The sequence below is a fragment of the Ailuropoda melanoleuca genome, chromosome 12 (assembly GCF_002007445.2).
Source record: "Ailuropoda melanoleuca isolate Jingjing chromosome 12, ASM200744v2, whole genome shotgun sequence".
NCBI classification, from domain to species: Eukaryota; Metazoa; Chordata; class Mammalia; order Carnivora; family Ursidae; genus Ailuropoda; species Ailuropoda melanoleuca.
In genome coordinates this window covers 20,430,468-20,449,695 of record NC_048229.1, presented here as the reverse complement: position 1 = coordinate 20,449,695, position 19,228 = coordinate 20,430,468, and the positions used below count along the sequence as shown (strand labels likewise).

At 43.4% G+C, this 19,228-nt stretch overlaps 1 protein-coding gene across 1 annotated transcript in view; it reads left to right on the top strand.

Moving 5' to 3' along the window:
- Positions 1-1,485: 1,485 nt before the first annotated feature.
- The window catches only part of KREMEN1 (kringle containing transmembrane protein 1), a 54,198-nt gene continuing 36,455 nt past the window's right edge, over positions 1,486-19,228 (top strand). The window contains exons 1-3 of the mRNA XM_034638027.1: positions 1,486-1,533; positions 11,995-12,254; positions 16,329-16,420. Coding sequence (XP_034493918.1) covers positions 1,486-1,533; positions 11,995-12,254; positions 16,329-16,420 — 400 coding nt within the window. The remainder of the gene's footprint in view (positions 1,534-11,994; positions 12,255-16,328; positions 16,421-19,228) is intronic.

The window sequence follows — 19,228 nt, the reverse complement described above, 5'->3', positions numbered from 1 at the left end:
CCACCACCCCCCCCCCCCNCCCCCCCCCCCCGCCAATGAACTGTTTGGCTCCAAATGTGCATATTGCTAGGGTTGAGAAACCCCATCCTAATTGTATTATTCTTTTGTCCTTTCTTTCATTGTGACCTAGGAGAAGGATCTCTGATCAACATCTCCTTTCACTCTTAAGAAAGTAGATTCTTCATTATCCATATCTGAGTTCTCAAGCATTTCTGTGGACAGTGTTTTGGAAACCTAAGTGGAATAAGGACATTTGAGATTCAGCGTGTTTCTACTCTCCATGGAGTATGACTGCCAGATTAAATACCGGCCATTCGCTTAAATTTAAATGTCAGATAATGCATAGTTTTTGTGTGTGTAAGTCTGTCTCATGTAGTATTTAGGAATACTTACCTTAAAAATACTTACCTTAAAAATACTTTGTCGTTTAACTGACATCCTATATTTTCATTTGCTAAATCTGGCAACCCAACTCTAGATCTGTGAAACTTTATACCTTTGACTATGAAATCAATCTGTTGGTCACCATCCACCCTTATTGCTCTGGCTGGCTAGACATGACAGCTTCTGCTTGTTTTTGTTTGTAAGTTAATGCTACACTGAGTCTTTCCTTCCACCCAAAACCGTCTCCCTGGCCAGAACTTCCGAAACTCGTCGCTTGAATCATGTTTTTATCTTGGGACCAGCTAACAAGTGCCTATCACATGCGTGCCGTATGCACAGCATCTCTGACTCGGACTTCTCCCTTTGCCAGTTCATAAAAGACTACAACTTTGTTGCTTTAGGTTTTACTTTAAAGATGTGCTCTAGGGATATGCTGTTGACCTGCTAGTCAGCTCCCAACTCAAGAATTCTTGAGGGATCAACCAAGGGAAGCTAAATAGCCCACAGCCTGGCTCCCATGAGTGTTGGCTGCCCTCCAGGACTCCATTATATGGGAACTTTCTTGCTATCTGAAATTAACAATAGGGCACAGGCAATACTGATGAAACTTGTCCAGAAGCTAGATTATATCAGTTTGTTTTATCTCCTTTTATACTGATTGAGAGCTTCAGACAGTGTGAAATAGTGTTGGTCAAGACATGTTGAGGCAAAGTGTGGATTTGTGCCAGGTGTCTCCTGCTTAAACCACATGCAGAATAAAAAAATGCGTATTTTCATTAAAAGGGGGTTGATCATTCCCAGTTACAAATGGCTTCACCATAGGTCTCCTTTTAATAGCAGATTCCTCTCGTTTAAATAGCAAGTATTTGATTTCCAAGTGCTTCATTTACCTGCTTTCCTGGAACTTCTCAGATTCTCAGAGGTCATTGCTAGGTAAGTCATGATTGCTAGCCTGGAGACATCAGTTGGTGAGGAAACCAGGCACTCCGAATATGTCTGTAATGCATTTTTACCTCAGTTCCCCCATACACCTGCTTCCCTCATTCAGTTACCGTTTGCCGGTCACATTCTGAGTGGTCTGTACTTGCTGCAGATACGAAGATGAGTGAGATGCTCAAGAAACTCACGGGCTACTGGAAGCAGCGCCAGGTGCTTCTCGAGCAGTTCTAGTTCAAGGTGATCAAGTCTGACCAGGCTGTGGCAGCGTGTACCATGGGACTTGTTTTAGAGCCGCCAGTTTCTATAGGAGTAGAGTGCTATCTGTCCTAGACACTGACCTCTCGAATAGTGCTCCATCTTTTTGTCTTGTTTTTGTTTCCTTTAGAGTTGATTTATAAGGCAGTAAGTTATTGCCATCAGAGAACTGGATTTTGAGCTTTAAAACATCTTAAGCTTCCTGTTTCCTCATGTGAAAACTATGTTTAGTGTGAAATTTCATTTCAAGGTTGAAGTAGACTTGTTTGTATTCATACAGTATATCAAGACAGGTGCCATCACCAAAGCGTGATAGATGTGTTCTGGTGGCACCGGCCGTAAAATCCATGGTTAATTCGCGAAACTGAAGTTCTTCTGAGCTGGCGACCTCTGTCTGAGTGTGTCCATTCTTTCACTGAAGCTTGGCCTCATCTCCCTATATATGTTACGGAGCCAGATTCTTCCTCAGAAGCTATCATTTGGTCTTCAATTTGATGATGATATGTTTCTTTAATACCCTAAAGCACTACTGCATACTTGATTTAAATCCCTCAGTCACTGCCGCGTATTCATGGGGACTGTTCCTGGCAGAAACTCATGTCCTTCACAGTGGCAACCACGGCATGTTTTCCAGTGGGTCCTGCCTGGGTAGGAGTGGAGCATATTCAAGATGAGAGCCAGGTGGGAAAAGAGTGGTTGGGACCCAGGCAGCACTGCATTCTGGGTTGTTTTTCAAATTTTTATATAACAAATAATAAGGAGTCCTCTCTGAAGTGTTTTCATGGGTCTTCTGAACTTAAACCTCTGGTCTTATGCTTACAGTAGGTTTTTCTCTTGGAATAGTCTTTTAAGTAATTAAATGTTTCATCTCTTAATAGAGATGAATAACTCGAGAGTCAAAGACAAGACTTCAAGCCCCCTTCCAAAAGTATAAATTCTTTAGTTAAAATAACTTTGAGAGGCATAACCTTTTCTTCCATTACTGTTTTTAAGGACACTGTTTCCTGGGGCGCCTGGGTGGCTCAGTAGTTAAGCATCTGCCTTTGGCTCAGGGCGTGATCCTGGCGTTCTGGGATCGAGCCCCACGTCGGGCTCCTCCACTGGGAGCCTGCTTCTTCCTCTCCCATTCCCCCTGCTTGTGTTCCCTCTCTCGCTGGCTGTCTCTCTCTCTGTTGAATGAATAAATAAAATCTTAAAAAAAAAAAATGACACTGTTTCCTAGAATAAAAAGAAAGACCTAAAAGATTTTTTAGGGGCGCCTGGGTAGCGCAGTCGCTAAGCGTCTGCCTTCGGCTCAGGGCATGATCCCGGCATTCAGGGATCGAGTCCCCATCGGGCTCCTCCACTGGGAAGCCTGCTTCTTTCTCTCCCGCTCCCCTGCTGTGTTTCCTCTCTCACTGGCTGTCTCTCTGTCACATAAATAAATAAAATCTTTTAAAAAAAAAAACAAAGATTTTTTAATGAACAAACATAACTTTAAAAAATATTAGAATGATTCTTTTTTATTTCTTTTGGGCTGAAGTACAGCTTGTTTTATTGTCATTTCAACTGTTAATACATAGCCCAAGAACATGATATGTGCATGTCTTTTTTGAATTTAGATGACTGAATTTACAGCTGATTGAGTTTGTTTATAGTTTTTTTAATGTGCATTAAGCCAACTTTTGTTTTATTAATTTTTTAATAATTTTGTATTATATTATGTTAGTCACCATACAGTACATCCCTAGTTTTTGATGTAAAGTTCCATGATTCATTACTTGCGTATAACACCCAGTGCACCATGCAATACATGCCCTCCTTACTACCCATCACCAGCCTATCCCATTCCCCCACTAGTTTGTTTATAGTTTTTGAATAGAGAAAAAGGTAAATTAATTACAAAACAACATGTTTTCAAGGTATCCTCTAACAAATTTTTATTATGGAAAATTTAGAATACATGCAAAAATAGAAGAATATAAGGAAGTCCCGTGTATCCATCTCCCAGCTTCCGAGATTATCAACAATGGCCAATATTAATTCATTTGTACCTGCTTCAACTCCCCAACTGGATTATTTTGTAACAGATCTCAGATATTCATCTCATCTCCAAGTATTTCAGTATCTCTCTCTAAATGATAAGAACTCTTTTCAAAAACCTAGTACCATTACCATCATCACACTTGGAAAAACTAACAATAATTCCTAATATTATCAAATATCCAGTTAGTAATCACTGTTCAAATTCTCCTGGTTGTCTCGTTAGTTGTTTTACAGTTTAACTTGGGATCTAAGCAATGTACATTTAGGTGATGTGACAAAAGTCTCTATTAACCTGTTGGATTTCCCTCTTTTTCTTTTTTCTTTGTAATTTATTTGTTGAAGATGTGGTTTCTTCTAAGCAAAAAGAGTGCTTAAGCACCTCTTTGATGGATTCAGGGCCCACATCGGAGGTGAGTTATTTGCTTTTTTTACCATAGAATTGTCACTTCCATGAGAGAAACATGTAGAATTAGAGAATTTTGTTTTATTGTATTTTTATAAGCTTTTATTTTTAAGTAATCTCTACACCCATCGTGGGGCTTGAACTCACAACCGCAAGATCAGGAGTCACGTGCTCCACCAACCGAGCCAGCCGAGTGCCCCAAAATTAGAGAAGTTTAAGCCTGGAAGAGATTTTGAGCCATCAGTACTCTCTCTAGTCAAATAGACTTTTGAACTTCAGTTCCATTATGATAGAATCTTGAAATTTGAGTTTAGAGTGAAGGGATGTTGAGACCATCTGTCTCAAACCCCATTGTTTCACAGGTGAAGAAACAGGCCCTAAGTGTCCAGGTGATTTGCTCAAACCACACAGTGTCAGCTAGTTATCTGGTGTCCTTTCCTCTTTATTCCAGTGATTTCCTATATGTAGTGTGTACATGGAGGAACCCCTTCCCCAATTATCCTCTCCCTAGTCTAGATCTGATAACCTAAGTCTAAATGATCGTGGGAATCACTGCTCTTACCTCAGCCGTGTTGGGGTACGAAAACATTTGGAACCACTGCCTTCCCACAGACATGTGTCTCTTTACTCTTTACTTCAGGGCTCCACATAACTGAAAGAAGCATTCCTGTAGTGCTTTTGAGTGTCTGTGTGCAGAAGGTAGTTTTTCCCAGGAGCATGAGCTTTGAAGATGTACCCACAAGTGCCCATTGGACACAAGTCCGTACCAGAAACCCAGCAGGGTAGTAGGTGTGTTGAGCAGACAGTTGACAACACTATTGTGTTGCCCTCTAAATAGTAAAAGGAGCTTTTTCCACCTAAGCCTTGTATTTCTATAATTCTACCCACTTACCAAATTTTAGAGACATCTTTAAAGGAACAGAAGATATTCCCATTGGAAAATGTTTTCTGCGGTCTTATTTTAAGATGCCATAATTGAATTTAGTGTTTATTGATTCATGTTGATTCCAACCTGGGTCAAAACCAGCTGAATTAATCCAACGTAGAATCACTAGAAATTCTGAGTGGTCCTCTATAGGGCATTTAACTTTGATGGATTAAAAACAGTGACTCTGGGGGGCTCCTGGGTGGCACAGCGGTTAAGCGTCTGCCTTCGGCTCAGGGCGTGATCCCGGCGTTATGGGAGAGCCCCACATCAGGCTCTTCCGCTATGAGCCTGCTTCTTCCTCTCCCACCGCCCCCCGCTTGTGTTCCCTCTCTCGCTGGCTATCTCTATCTCTGTGGAATAAATAAATAAAATCTTTAAAAAAAAATGTTTAAAAAAAAAAAAACAGTGACTCTGGGGCGCCTGGGTGGCTCAGTCGTTAAGCGTCTGCCTTTGGCTCAGGGCATGATCCCCGCGTTCTGGGATCGAGCCCCACATCAGGCTCCTCCGCTGGGAGCCTGCTTCTTCCTCTCCCACTCCCCCTGCTTGTGTTCCCTCTCTCGCTGGCTGTCTCTATTTCTGTCAAGTGAATAAATAAAATCTTTAAAAAAAAAACAAAAAACAGTGACTCTGACAATCCTCCTGGATAAAGATCCAGCTAGTAATTCCACCAGAAAACTAGGAATATTCTAGACTCAGAATGAGAAAATTTTAGGAATTACCTAGTTATAGAGCCTCATTGAGAACACATTCTTCAACTTTATTAAATCTTGTCAAGGAATAGCACGTCTTTTCTATTAACTGCTGCTTTCCTACCACTGTCTTACATATGTTAAGTTTTAATTATTTTAAGAGAACATCTTATCATAGTTTTAAACATGAACTTTAAAAATGCTGTGCATGTACAAGCTGGCAGGGTTAAACTGCCTGGGATTCTTTTAACTTGGCATTTTCCTCACTTATAATAAGTACAAATATTCTTTTTAAAGATTTATTTATTTATTTTGAGAGTGAGTGCTTGTGTGTGTGAGCAGGGGGAGGGGCAGAGGGAGAGAGAATCTCCAGCAGACTCCCCGCTGAGCATGGAGCCCAACAGGGGGCTCGATCTCATGACCCTGAGATCATGACATGAGCCAAAACCAGGAGACGGATGCTCAACCAACTGAGCCAACCAGGCGCCCCAAGTACAGATATTGGATTATATGATTCGTTAGAACATATAAACAAAGATGTGTTTCATCACACTTGAAATTTTAAGAAAAATCTATTTGCTCCATTATACCTTTTTTTTCCTTACCTCTTATTCATTGAATGCTTGGATTCAGCACAAGGCTCACACCATATATATTTTCTATCCTGGTAGCCTGATAACTTTAAACAGAATTATAGGGATGCCTGGGTAGCTCAGTTGTTTAAGCGCCTGCCTTCGGCTGAGGTCATAATTCCAGGGTCCTGGGATCAAATCCCACATCATGCTTTGTGCTCAGCATGGAGTCTGCTGCTGCCTGCCATTCTCTCTCTCTCTGACAGATAAATAAAATCTTAAAAGAAAAAAAATCAGAATTATAACTGGATATATTGCCTTGTACGGATAACTATTTTTATGGACCAGAATGAAATATATGATCATGATGGTCTCAAATTTATAATACCTTTGATTATTTAAAAACTTTATAATTACATAGTAATAATTTATTGGGCACCTGCTGTGTGCTAGGTATTTTACTTGCACATCATCCAGTTCTTCCAGTTGCCCTGAGCTGTAGTTAACCTAATCCCCCATTTTAGAGGAAACTGAGGCTCAAAGAGGTTAGCTGAGTGCCTGTATCTTGTAAACCAAGGCCAAGTCTGGGTCCAGCCCCTAGCTACACTTTTCTTACTCTACCACATTCCTGCTAGAAGCTTTTTGTGCAGAACAGTATTCGATTTAAACTATTTCATAACCCGAAGTTAAATATTCAATCCTAAATTTCTATGTGTATGTGTCTGTGTATTCTGTAGATATCACTTATTTAGGGGGTCCTTAGACTTAATGGATCTTGGGGCTACATAGAAAGGCTTAAGGGGTTCCACGAGCGCTTCTGAAATTGTACGTGTTGTGTATTTGGTATTTGTCTGGGGAGCAGGTCCCTATTTTTCAAGCTATTCTCCAAGAGGAAGACTGACTTTGAGAATTGTAATATGGAAAATATTTTTTGGAACTATTTCTAGGTCTTCTACAGTTTATGCCTGTAAATTATTGAAATCTTCAAATGCTTTTACATACAGCACGTGAATATATGAGATCCTATGGGTTTTAGGTATAAATATCAAAGTTTAGAATATATACGGCATCAGGTCTTTTCTTTATACGCAACGCTTTGAAATTCTAAGCATAACAAACAATAATAGCTTTGTGAGAGAAGGCTCCAGCTAGCTTTTATTAGTAGTGAAGAAGTATTGAGCTTTCACCAGAACACGGAGCCTTTGCCTGCAGATCTTACTACCACGGAAATGACCTCCAGGCCTTCATAGGGTAGCAGGTCCTACACAACATAGTTGGCTGGCACAAAACCGTTTGCTCAAGATTCTCAAACAGGGATTTGATTACCCTAATGTGATTCACTTATCGCAAGGGAATTTCAATGAAATTAGCATCTCCAATTTAAAAAATAAATGTCATATATGATACTTTGGAGGATTTTGGTGCTGGGGGAAAAGATGAGGAATTACCAACTTAGAAGGGCTGAATTAGTGCTCTGCGTGCTTTAATGTCAGCCTCATCGAGGAAATTTTCTGCTGTATTAGTAAATTTCTGTCAGGCTTATGTTTAACATAAGGGCTGTTTTCATTCAATCCCCACAACAAAACATTTGGAGTTTTCTGATGGGGAGATAGGGTCAAACAGATGAATTCTCTGAGGTAATTGGGGTCTGGCCAGAGAAAATGAGGAAATGAAGTTTCCTTGGGGTTCACAGTTTATTATTCCTTCCTGCTCAGGGCACCTTCTCCCTTGACATCCGAGACACACACACTTTCTTAGCTTTTCTCCCACCTCCCAGGTCACACTTTCTCACTCATCAGTGCCAGGGTCTCCTCTTTCCATCCCTGAAATTTTGCGGGGCCCCCAGACTCCGCCCCAGATGTCTTCTCTCTCCACCCAAAGTAATCCCTTTCTTTCCACGCATCCGTGCTGTTACTGCCACATTTCTAGCTCCAGCCTCGCTCGGCCTCTTTCCTCAGCTCCAGGCTTATCAAGCCATCTGCTTCCTGTATATCTCCACCCAGTGTTCTGAAAGGTGTCTCAGACTTAACCAATCCACAGCCAAACCCTGGGTTCCACCCCAGGTACTTTGCCCCTCTTGTGTCCTCCCCATTGTAGTAAATAGTGTCTCCGCTCAGGCCCATGTTCTTGGGATTATACTCAACTCCTTTTCCTCTCAGCAAATATTTTTGGCTCTCCCTTCAAAGCACATCCAGCTACTTAAGCTACTTCTTACCATCTTTCGGCCGCCAGCCTGGTCCAGGCCACCCTTTCTGCAGTAACCACCTGACTGATCTCCCTGCTGAGTTCCTGCCTCTCCCAAGTTCTTCCTCCACCCAGCAGCTAGACAGTCATTTTAGAAGATAAGTCAGATCATGTCATTTCTCTACTCAGAACCCTCCACTGGCTTCCCCTCACACTGAGAACAAAAGCCAAAATCTGATGTATATAACGCTCTAGACCTTGTGTGTCCTGGCCTTTCCTCTCTCCTCCCCCCTCCTCTTCACTTCCCACCCACTCACCCTAATCCCGGTTAGAGGAGCTGCCTTCTAGTTCCCCAAACCTGCCAAGCACACTGGGGTCTTCTATTTGCTGTGCCCATTGCCAGTACCACTCTCCCCACGTGGTTCACATGGTTTTGTTTCCTCCCGTTGACCATATCTCTGCTCAAGTGCCTCCTCCTCTCCAGCCGTTTTTGGCCCATTCTTCCTAAAAAAGAACCCCTGTCATTGAGTCACTGTCCCCTTACTCTCTTTTTCCTTAGAGCATCCCTCGCTACCTGATGTGAATTTAATTGGTTTGTTAGGAGCGTGGCTCCCCTGTTACCATGTAAGTTCCGTGACTGCAGAGTGTTCACCAGTGTAGCCCCAGTGCTGTGAACAGTGCCAGACACATAGTATGTACTGAATAAATATTTGTTGAATGGATTAATTAATGATATCCTAGACATGAGATTTATCACCTTTGCTTGTTCCCTTTCGCTGAATGCCTAAGTATACAGCTGGCCATGTGATATTTTTTTATTGGTTTAAGCCATTTCTTGTTTATCTAGCCAAAGCTTATGTCAGTGTTATAGCAGTAAACAATAAGGAAGGAGGGGTCCTCATTACCCGCTCTGGTGTTCTGATGAAATCAAGATGCGCACATCACTTTACTCCACAATGTTCAAGTTTGTTTTTCTTGTTTTGTTTCCACAATTGATATGCACTAGGCAAATCCATTAAAAAAATAATCATTAAATGTGGTACGCTGCCTCAGTTTCCCTAATGCAACTGAGAATAGGATTTGGGTTTAGGAGAAACAGACTGAAGCAAACAAGCCTGCACTTTGCCACCTCATCCCCATTCATGAGGACTGACAGGTGTGGATGGCCACCACATTCTTTTGTGTTACAAATCAAGTCATCTGAGCCTCTGGGAACACTGACCCCACTGTCCTGAAAATTGCTGTCTATGGCTAACGCTTTTCATCAGTTGGCTGGCATTTCTGGCTCCTGGGCCACTCCTCAACCACTTGTGGTAGGAGAAAAAGATGTATTAGCATTATAGGAATTAAAATTCTAGCAATCGGCAAAAGATTGGCTTGATGCTGTTAGAATCATCTAGTCTAGTGGTTCCCAAGCCAAATCCCTTAACAGAAGCACCTAGGCAGATTTTTAGAAATACAGGTTTCCAGGTCCCACTCTAACCCTGGAGTTGGGATAGGGTTTGGTGTACACACACACACACACACACACACACAGTCTCTCTCTCCCTGTCCAGCAGATAATCTGTTTCTAGTGATGATAAATGCTATGAGGCAAACAGACAAAAGGCAGAAAACTAGGAGTAGAGATGGTGGGGATGGGTTTTCTGAAGAGGTAGCATTTAGTCTGCACTGTGAGGCATTAGGGGAAGAACATTTTGGGCAGGAAATAGCATGATGTGTTTACGGAATTAGAAGCAGACCAGTGTGGCAGGAGCATGGCGGGGGACTAGAAGAGCTCAGGGTGCGGGGAGGGAAGGCCTGGGGCTTTGCAGGCAAGGATGAAGCGTTTGGGTTTCGTTCCCAGTGCTCACAGGTTCCTGGGAACTTTGAGCACCGTGGGGAAAATGGATTGCGGGAGCACTGAAGTGGAAGCTGTGGGTCCTGAACAAGGCTGTACTGGCCTCTGATGGTGAACGGGACTAAAGTGGTGGCGCCCGAGATGGAGAGCAGAGGGCAGTTTCAGGGTATATATTTTAAGAAAGTCAACAGGACTTGCTGATGAGTGGGAAGTATGGTGAGGGAGAGGATGGGGAAAGCAAGGATGGTAGGGGGTGGTTGAGTGCCCCGGTTGCCCCATCTGTAAAATGGGATATTGAGGGACCTCCCCACCGGGTCGGCAGGGAGTTGGTATTTGTAAAGCATTTAGAGCAGAGCTTGGCACGTGGTGACGCACAACGTGAGCATTAGTGGGGCCACGGATGACGGTGATTCGTCCAAGGTCGCACAGCTGACCAGCAGCAGGTCCAGGACAAGAAACCAGAGCTTAGCCTCTCGATTCAGTGTATCTACACTGAGCTGCCTCCTTGAATTACCTTTGAACTTTTGTGTTTATGCACACTCCAGGCAGAGTGTTTGGCTCTTTTGGTACCTGATGAGTCTCACTGACTGTGAACATTATGAATGTCACACCAAACATGATAAATTGCTGTGATGTTCTCTACAGCCTGGAATTCCAGGTTATTTTGCTATTCCAGACCAAAAAAGGCCCAGATAGTGGGAGGCAGGAGGTACAGGTAGAGAGATCGTCTGTGGATGGATTTTAAATAGTAAAAGAAGTATCTCCTAGAATGTGGATGCGCTCATGTTGTTCCCATGCTTGGGCTGGAGCAGGCGCGTGCCCTGCACAGGAGACAGCGCCGAGTCCTTCCCACCGGAAGTTAGAGGCCAGGGCATGCCAGGGGCAGGAGAGAAAGCAAGCTGAGAATGTCAGTGTCACTCCCCCGGATCGTCAGGTTCCTAGTGATACATCTTTAAGAAGTGTTTGAAGTACTTCTATCTGTCAGTTTCAACTAAGTTAATTTTTAAAAATTGCTCTTTGTACTGTGCCTTTCTCATGAACCTCTGTGGATTTAATGCATGCAATATGTGGGGGGAAATCCTATCAGCCTCAGTTCCCATCCCCCCCCCAGAGTCTGAGAAGCAGATTTTAGAAGCACATTGTTGCACCTGCAAGGGCTTTGTCATTTTATTAAATGGATCTGAGATGATGTTCAGTGTGCCTTGTAGGGAGGAATTTCGGAAAGAGGTGAGAGAAAGTGCCAACTTGGCCCCGGTTCCCTCCTGTTGACTGTCTGTTCTGTTGCATCTCTATCTCAAACAGCATGGAGAGGACTGTTCTTCATTACCAGGGAATGTGAGTCATTCCCAGACTTGTGTGATTGGGATTCCAAAGCGTTGCTGTATCCGATGGTCTTATTAAATCCAAGTGTCAGTGCAGCCTTTCAGACTGTAGGGGAGAGCTGGTGACCTGGTTCTAGTTACCACACAGAGACACTGGTGAGACCAGTGACCCCCTCCAAGCACCCAGAATTCCTTGCGATGGCTGTTACCAACTGTTCCCAGATTTGGGGGTTGCCTGGTTCACTTCATGGGCTTCAATACGTTTCAGCTCCCTGTTTATATCCAAGTTGGGATCTGTGTACTTTAGGGGAAAAGTATCTGTAAAGTGTCTATAGACAAGCTAGTGCCAAGACTAGCCTAGCATTTGAAGGGGACTGCATTTCAGATTTACTCAGCCCTAGCAATGTTAACTTCGCAGTGTCCAGGATCTAGCAAGACACTATCCATTTCCAGCTGGGTCCAAACAAAACAAATAAAACATCAACCAGAGAGGGAGGAGACTATGAATGTTGCCAGAAAATTAGTTTGCTCTGTCTTTTCTTTCTCCTAGAATGTTTCACAGCCAATGGTGCAGATTATAGGGGAACACAGAACTGGACGGCACTACAAGGCGGGAAGCCATGCCTCTTCTGGAACGAGACTTTCCAGCATCCATACAACACTCTGAAATACCCCAACGGGGAGGGGGGCCTAGGCGAGCATAACTATTGCAGGTAAGATGGGGCCACACAGTGCTTTAAAAAAAAAAAAAAATCTTCGGCCTTCTTTTCCAGTTCCTTCCAGCCTTGCTCACAACTACGGAAAGCTTCTTTGTCTCCTCTTGGCCAACCCAGAAGGCCTTTCTTGTTACTATTTTTAAAACTTCCTCCCACACCTTGCTTGTATGTGCATTCGCACACACATACACATGTACAATCTACCACTCTTTTCAACTCCGGTTGTTTTGATACAAATTTCCAGAACTCTGCTTTCCTGTCTGATAACTTACATGTCTCTTGGGAAGGGCTTTCTTAGTTGGCCCTACCACCAGTAGACAATACAGAGATAGCACATCTTTTTAAGCTCCTGTGAATGTGGTGGTCAAGCAGAGCACCATCTGTGGCCCAAACCTCCCTCTGCTTCTGAGCAAAGGAAGCTGTCCTACCTCCCGCCAGCCCAGGATAGCCTTGCTCTGGGAGCAGCTGTAACCATCAGATATGTGCTGATTCCTTCCTTTCCGTAGACTGAAGTGTTTCTTTGGTCTTAACCTCCTGCCTGACTCCTACAGGGGCTCTTGACCTGAGATCCAAGGTGTTTCAACTGTGTACTTGAGATTTTTCATAGAGATGATCGATGACTTCGATCAGATTCTCAAAGTTATCAGTGATCCAAAACAAGTTAAGAATCACTGGTCTATAGGGACAAGAGCAAAGAAAGATTCTAAGCACTTTTGGTTATAGCTACATTTAAGCTATTTTTACTCAAGATCCTGATAATGTGACTCATGGTTCAGCACTGTGTCAAATTTAGTTATTATTAGGACAGATGCAAAGGCAGCCTCTTGAGCCATCAGGACAGGGAGAAATGTTCGCTGAGCTACACTTGGAGTCACGTGCTGTGTCCCTGGTCTACCAGTATGTTGGAATCTCAACCATGGCACTGTCAACCCTGCTGAGCCAGCATATTCATACCTGCATTGCATGGGCCACACTGTTTCCTTTGCTCTCCCTGTATACCTTTACTAACACTCCAGGACCCTTGTGGATGTCTTGAAGTCCCAGGCCTGTTGTCCAGGTTATCCCTGTGCCTGCAGCTCTTTCCTTCACCTCTGCTCTAATTTCTTCCAACTTGCTGTTCCCCCACAGTTGCTGTTGCAGTATTTTTTAGTTGTTACTATAAATATGTTAAAAAGCTTTTCCAAAAAAAATTCTCAAAAACTGTAGATAAATATTGCTTAAATAACATCCGTCATTTGACATCTTTTCCCCTAAAATCCTCAGCAAGCTCCATTTCCCAGAGGTAATAATTTGTGTTACTTCACATTTTGCTATTTGTTGCATTTTATTGTTAAAGTTACACATGCTCGTTAAGTCATTTTTTCACATTTTATTTTCAGAGTTATGCATATTCATTAAAATCTTTTTTGCGTAATTAAAGAAATTAACCCCACTCCATTTCTGGTTTATTTCCTTCCCTTTTGCTGCTCATAGAAAGGGAGTTGGTTTGGGTTGGGAAGAATATTTAGGAAAAGAAGCCAGTGTTTGGAGGTTTTTTTAAAATTTTTACATACTTACTTATATTCCAGTTCCAAAGTGTCTCTTGATAGTGGGCTGCTTGTTTATGCTATTATTCTGTTGCTTTCTATCAAGCACGGCTTCTCAGAAAGAGCTCCTGGGTTTAAGTCTGACTTTAAGGTAAATTTTAAATTTCCAAAGAGGTTTAATTTATATGAAAAAGGAAGTCTTTTCTCACAGATTAACACGCAGCCCTGCACAGGCTCCCAGAAGTGCACACGGCTCTCCGTTGTGAGAGCCGGGGGCACCACCTTCCTCTTCAGCCGTGGCCAGCGGCAGCCTCTCCTTTGACTTGATGGAATGTACCAGACCTGAACTACCACTTTCTACTTCAGAAAAAAGGGAGGCCAAAACGCTGATTATCATCACATCAGCTAGTCCAGGCCTTTTGTTTTAGCACTGCAACAAAATCCAGAACGAGTTTGCTTATTCTTTATTAAGCTATTGTGATGCTTTTCAGAATGGTTTTGACATTGATAATAAACAGTTGTTTTCTAAAGTCTTTACCAAATACTACATCAAAGCTGGGCACTGAATAGAGGGAGGAAGATGACAGTGAAATACTGTTTAAAGAAGGGCTTTGTACAAGTTCTCCTGCTTTGATTTCTCAGCTGACACCCGACACCATGTTTGTCTTGTGCCAGACCCATCGCAATGGAGTTGTCTGTAAGATGGCGAGTGATGGGAATGCACTTCTCCAGGCTCGACGGATCTGGATTAGAGGGGAAGGCAGAGGGACAGGGAAGAGCGGAGTTGGCGCTGGCACCTGCCTTTGGGCACAAAAAATGAAAGGACCCTTTGTGCTTCAGGGCGGCTTATCTTCTGGGCCGCACAATAGGCTTATCCGTCTCAGGCCTGATAGGGGTGGTTCCAAAACTCCCGCGGCAGGGTCTTTATGCCCATTTCCGGACTAACCGGAGTGTCAGGTTTCCAGTGTTCCGAGTTGAAAGAAAGGGAGCTTGGAGGCAAGGCTTTTCTGTGTGTGTGGTAACCCTTTTCATTTTGGGGTCTGTTTCAGCAGGATGGCCCTTATTGTCATGACACCCTTGAGTTGAAAAAGACCTTCAAGGGCATTTTAGAAATGCGAAATAAACCTTTAAAAAATATTACTGCTGCATTAGAAGTTGGTACCAGCATCACAGGATTGCATGTTCTGACTGAAAGTCTTTGGCTTAGCTTTCTTCAGAATTTTCTGCGAAGTTAGTATTTTGAGGGAGGAATAGGACCCATTTCGGTCAAACCCGGGCCAACTAGTCTGATGCTGGTGAAGGCTTGTCAGTGGAATCTGTACTATGTGAATTTTATTTTATTGTTTAAAAATTACACTATCAGTGTTCATTGTAGAAGAAATAGGAAAATAAAGAGAATCAGAAAAGAAAAAAAAATTGTATTTACTGATAGTCCCATTCTCCAGAGATACTTTCAAGGGTTTGGTGTGTATTCTTTTCTGAATACACCTTTTCAAATGATGGGATTGTCACCCATCATGTTTTCGAACTACTTTAAAAAAAAAACCTAACAAGACATGTGCATATCCTTTTATATTAATTAATGCATATCTACACTGCATTTTTACTAGCCGCTCAGCATTCCCTTATATGGCTATAATGTATTTATTTAACCAATCCTTAAGTGTCGTTTCTAACTTTTTTGTATTATAAAAATGCTACGGTAAACATCTTTGTAAGTGGAGATTGACTAAAATAAAGTACTAACAAGAAATTGCCTGGTAAAGGAGTTTTGCGTATGCTTTGGGCCTTTGGCTCTAATTGCTAAATTGCCATCCTGACCATGTGTGTCCATTCGCATTCTTTTTTTTTTTTTTTTACATAAAGATTTTTTTTTTAAATTTATATGAGAGAGAGAGAACACAAGCAGGGGGAGGGGTAGAGGGAGAAGCAGACTCCCCGCTGAGCAGGGAGCCCCACCAAGGCTCCAAACGAGGATCACGACCTGAGCTCAAGTCAGACGCTTAACTGACTGAGCCACCCAGGTGCCCCCAGGCCTGTTCATGTTCTTACCCATAGTATTGAGAGCACCTATGCTCTCAGCCATGGGCGTCACTGTGTGCACACTTAAGGTACCAGTGCTGCTTGGCATGATTTGTTCTGTGGTCAGTTGTCCTGGTTACACTGTCATGAGTCTCTGTAAAAGTATATCACCTTTGCCCCCATACACAGCCCCACCCCCAGACTCTGAAGTACACGTCAGAGTGTGTGAGTTTGTTCTTGTACTGTTACCATTTTTCTCTTCCTCTTCTTCTTTTTTTAAAATAATCTCTGCACCCAACGTGGGGCTTGAACTCACGACCCCGAGGTCCAGAACCGCATGCTCTTCAGACTGAGCCAGCCAGGTGCCCCCCATTTTTCTCTTCATAAGAGGCAGCCCTGAGATACATACCAATTATTAGAAATAACACAGAAGCTGACGCGTTCCTTTTCGGTAACCTGAAAAGCAATGAACCAGTTGACTTAACACGACAGAAGTGTTACTTGTGTGTCCTTTCCCCAACAGAAACCCAGATGGAGATGTGAGCCCCTGGTGCTACGTGGCAGAGCATGAGGACGGTGTCTACTGGAAGTACTGCGAGATTCCTGCTTGCCAGAGTAAGGCTCTCATGTGCCAGCTGAAGGCTTCAGGGCACTGAGCACCGGGGTACAGAGTGGAAGGCCACTGCCAGAGGGCAGGTTGTTCAGGCAGGTGGATTTCATGAAGCAGGTGAAAGGAGAAGCCATCCTGCACTCAGGATTTTCCCTTCTCTTGTTGAGGCTTTTCAGAAGTAGAGTGCCTGTTTCCCTCAGGACCCCCTTCCCTTGATGGATAAGCCCACCCAGGATATCTGCTTCTACCTAATTTCCTCATGCTGATTCATTCATGCTCAGTAGCAGGCCAGGGAAACAAAGCTACCTGACCCATTTAGGAGAGCATTGTCTACAGCGAATGACAAATCCCCTTATAGACAGTAGAACTGAACTGTGACGTTCCTTATTCTTTGCATTTGATGTGCTGTCACCCCTGAAAAATGGTACTCAGGAAACATGTGATCGATCCCTTCCAAAGCCAAAGTGGTAGTCCTTTTCCTCATATCAGCATACAGATATTCTATTGTTCTGTGTGATAACTCATACCTCATCCCTCTCTAGTACCGACAAAACCCAGTTTCTTCAGCCTTTTACTCCAAGGCCTGTTTTCTAGCTGTTTCCTTCATTCATTTCTATATTCAGTGTTTATTATATGCGAGGAACAAAGGCAGAAGGATACTCTGACCCTCAGGGAATATGCGATGTGGCAGGGACCCTTAGGAAGACACTTGAAAACAAGGTAGAAAATACTGTAGGAAGTTTGAAAGTACAGAAACCAAAACTAGAAGGAGTTTACTAATGTAGTGTTCGTAGGATCTTTTTCTTTCTTTTTTGAGAGAGAGAGGTTGGAAGGGCAGAGGAAAAGGGAGAGAATCTTAAGCAGGCTCCACGCCCAATGGAGCCCAATGCAGGGCTTGATCTAACCACCCTGAGATCATGACCTGAGCCAAAATCAAGAGTCAGACGCAACCGACTGAGCCACCCAGGCGCCCTGTAATATCTTTTCAATTATGCCAAGGGAGCAGGTTTTCTCAGTTACTAGAGCTGAGGAAAAGGATAGCTCATTCATCATAATTCTACCTGGGTTGTTTTTTTTCCATATTATTTCCCCTCAGTCCTTGCCCGGCCACCTTCCTCACTCCCCAGGCCAGGAAGCTGTGTATATAGAGTGACACGGAGTTTTGAGGGAGACCTGGGACCTCTCACTCACACCCACCCCAGCAGGCTGAATTCTGCTGCCTCGTGGGGAAGAGGTGCTGCAGGCCCACCACTCACCTTCCAAAAGTTGGACTTCCGAATGGCACCACCGCCTGGCGTGAGGCCCTTGCGTCACTCTCCTTCCAACCCGAGTATGCCTTGATTCAGTCCCCAGATGGAGAGAACAGTAAAGACCAGCAGAATGGGCTTTTGCTCAGTCTGCTTAATCAAATTTTTAAAATGAAAAACATCTCATTTGGCTCTAGTTACGTAAAGGAGAAAGGGGCAGGGGGAGAGGAAAGCAGGTTTTCCTCGGTCCATTTGTTCTACACAAAGATAGTCTTTCAGTACTAGCCTGTGTCATTCTCTCAGGAAGGGCGAAGAGGGGATTTCAATCTGGCCGCTTTTATTTGGGAAGATAATCCTCAACTTGCATTTATAAAATATAATTTGGGCCAATGGGAGCCGACTCATGTGGTCACTGAAACTGAGTTCCAGAAGAGAGAATCACCGAAAAATGGGACAGCCCATCTAGTACCCCTCTAATTCCTAATATTTGCAAGATGTGCCTCACTGTTCCAAAAAAGGACAGTTAAGTATCATTTCCTTTTCTTATGGACTTTTGGTAGCCTTCTCAAAGCTTCTAAAGTTGGCCCTGAAATGTCTGGGCAGGAAGACATATAGAGGTTGGGAATGAGAGCTGCGGAGTACCTGGTTTGGGCAGTGTGGGGGAGGGAACAGTGTCCGGCTTTGGTTCTTTGGAAAACCCTTCGGTTCCCCCTGTGGGCACCAGGGCTTCCCATCTAGCTGAGCCTCAGACCTTGAGAGTCTGGCAGTACATTGTGCTCCTAGTGTGTCTGATTAACATAGTTGAGAAAAACTCCTGCGCTCTCTGAAGCAAGAGGCCTTGCTAATTGCCTGGTGGACTCTATTTTAGGCCAGTTTTGCCCTATTTCTGGATGTGGAGTCATAATTTTCATGAATAATACTAACCCTCTGTGTGAAGCCTACTATTCATGATTAGCGTTGAACTTGTCATACAGGAAAAGGCCTGTGACATGATCAGATTCCTGGAAAGTTCATATCTGAATATAACAGACCCAGCAGGAGCCGGGGGAGTGGATGTTTAGGGACAAAGCAGAATGCGGTTGAATGGCGGGCCATTGTGTGGAGACCGGAATCTCGGCCCGTCGGCCTGTTTTGGACAGAGCTAAGACAAGCAGGGAGGCAGCGATGAAGTATGATTCAAACGGGGGGCAGAGAGAAACTTGAACTGTGCTCTTGACCTGGGAGCATGGATCAGGACTTAACTGTTAATAGGAGAACAACTCTGAGGTACTTGGATTTGCTATTCAAACCACATGGGCCAGTATGTTTCTCAGAGACCTCAAGTTCCTGTTGTGGACAGTAGAAATACAGATCATTAAAAGCAAATTTCAGAGTCATCAAGGATGAGTCCCGTTGGTTTGGCTATTGAGGGGGAAACCATTTGGCTTAATATCTGTGCTTTACATATCTCTTTCTTGCTAAATAATCCTCTCCATTCTAATTTCCATTTATTTCATTGCTTTCAAAGGGTGTGCTTGAATGGATCTCACTGTGGCTTTGATTTGTTCTGTCTTACCTAGATTCTTT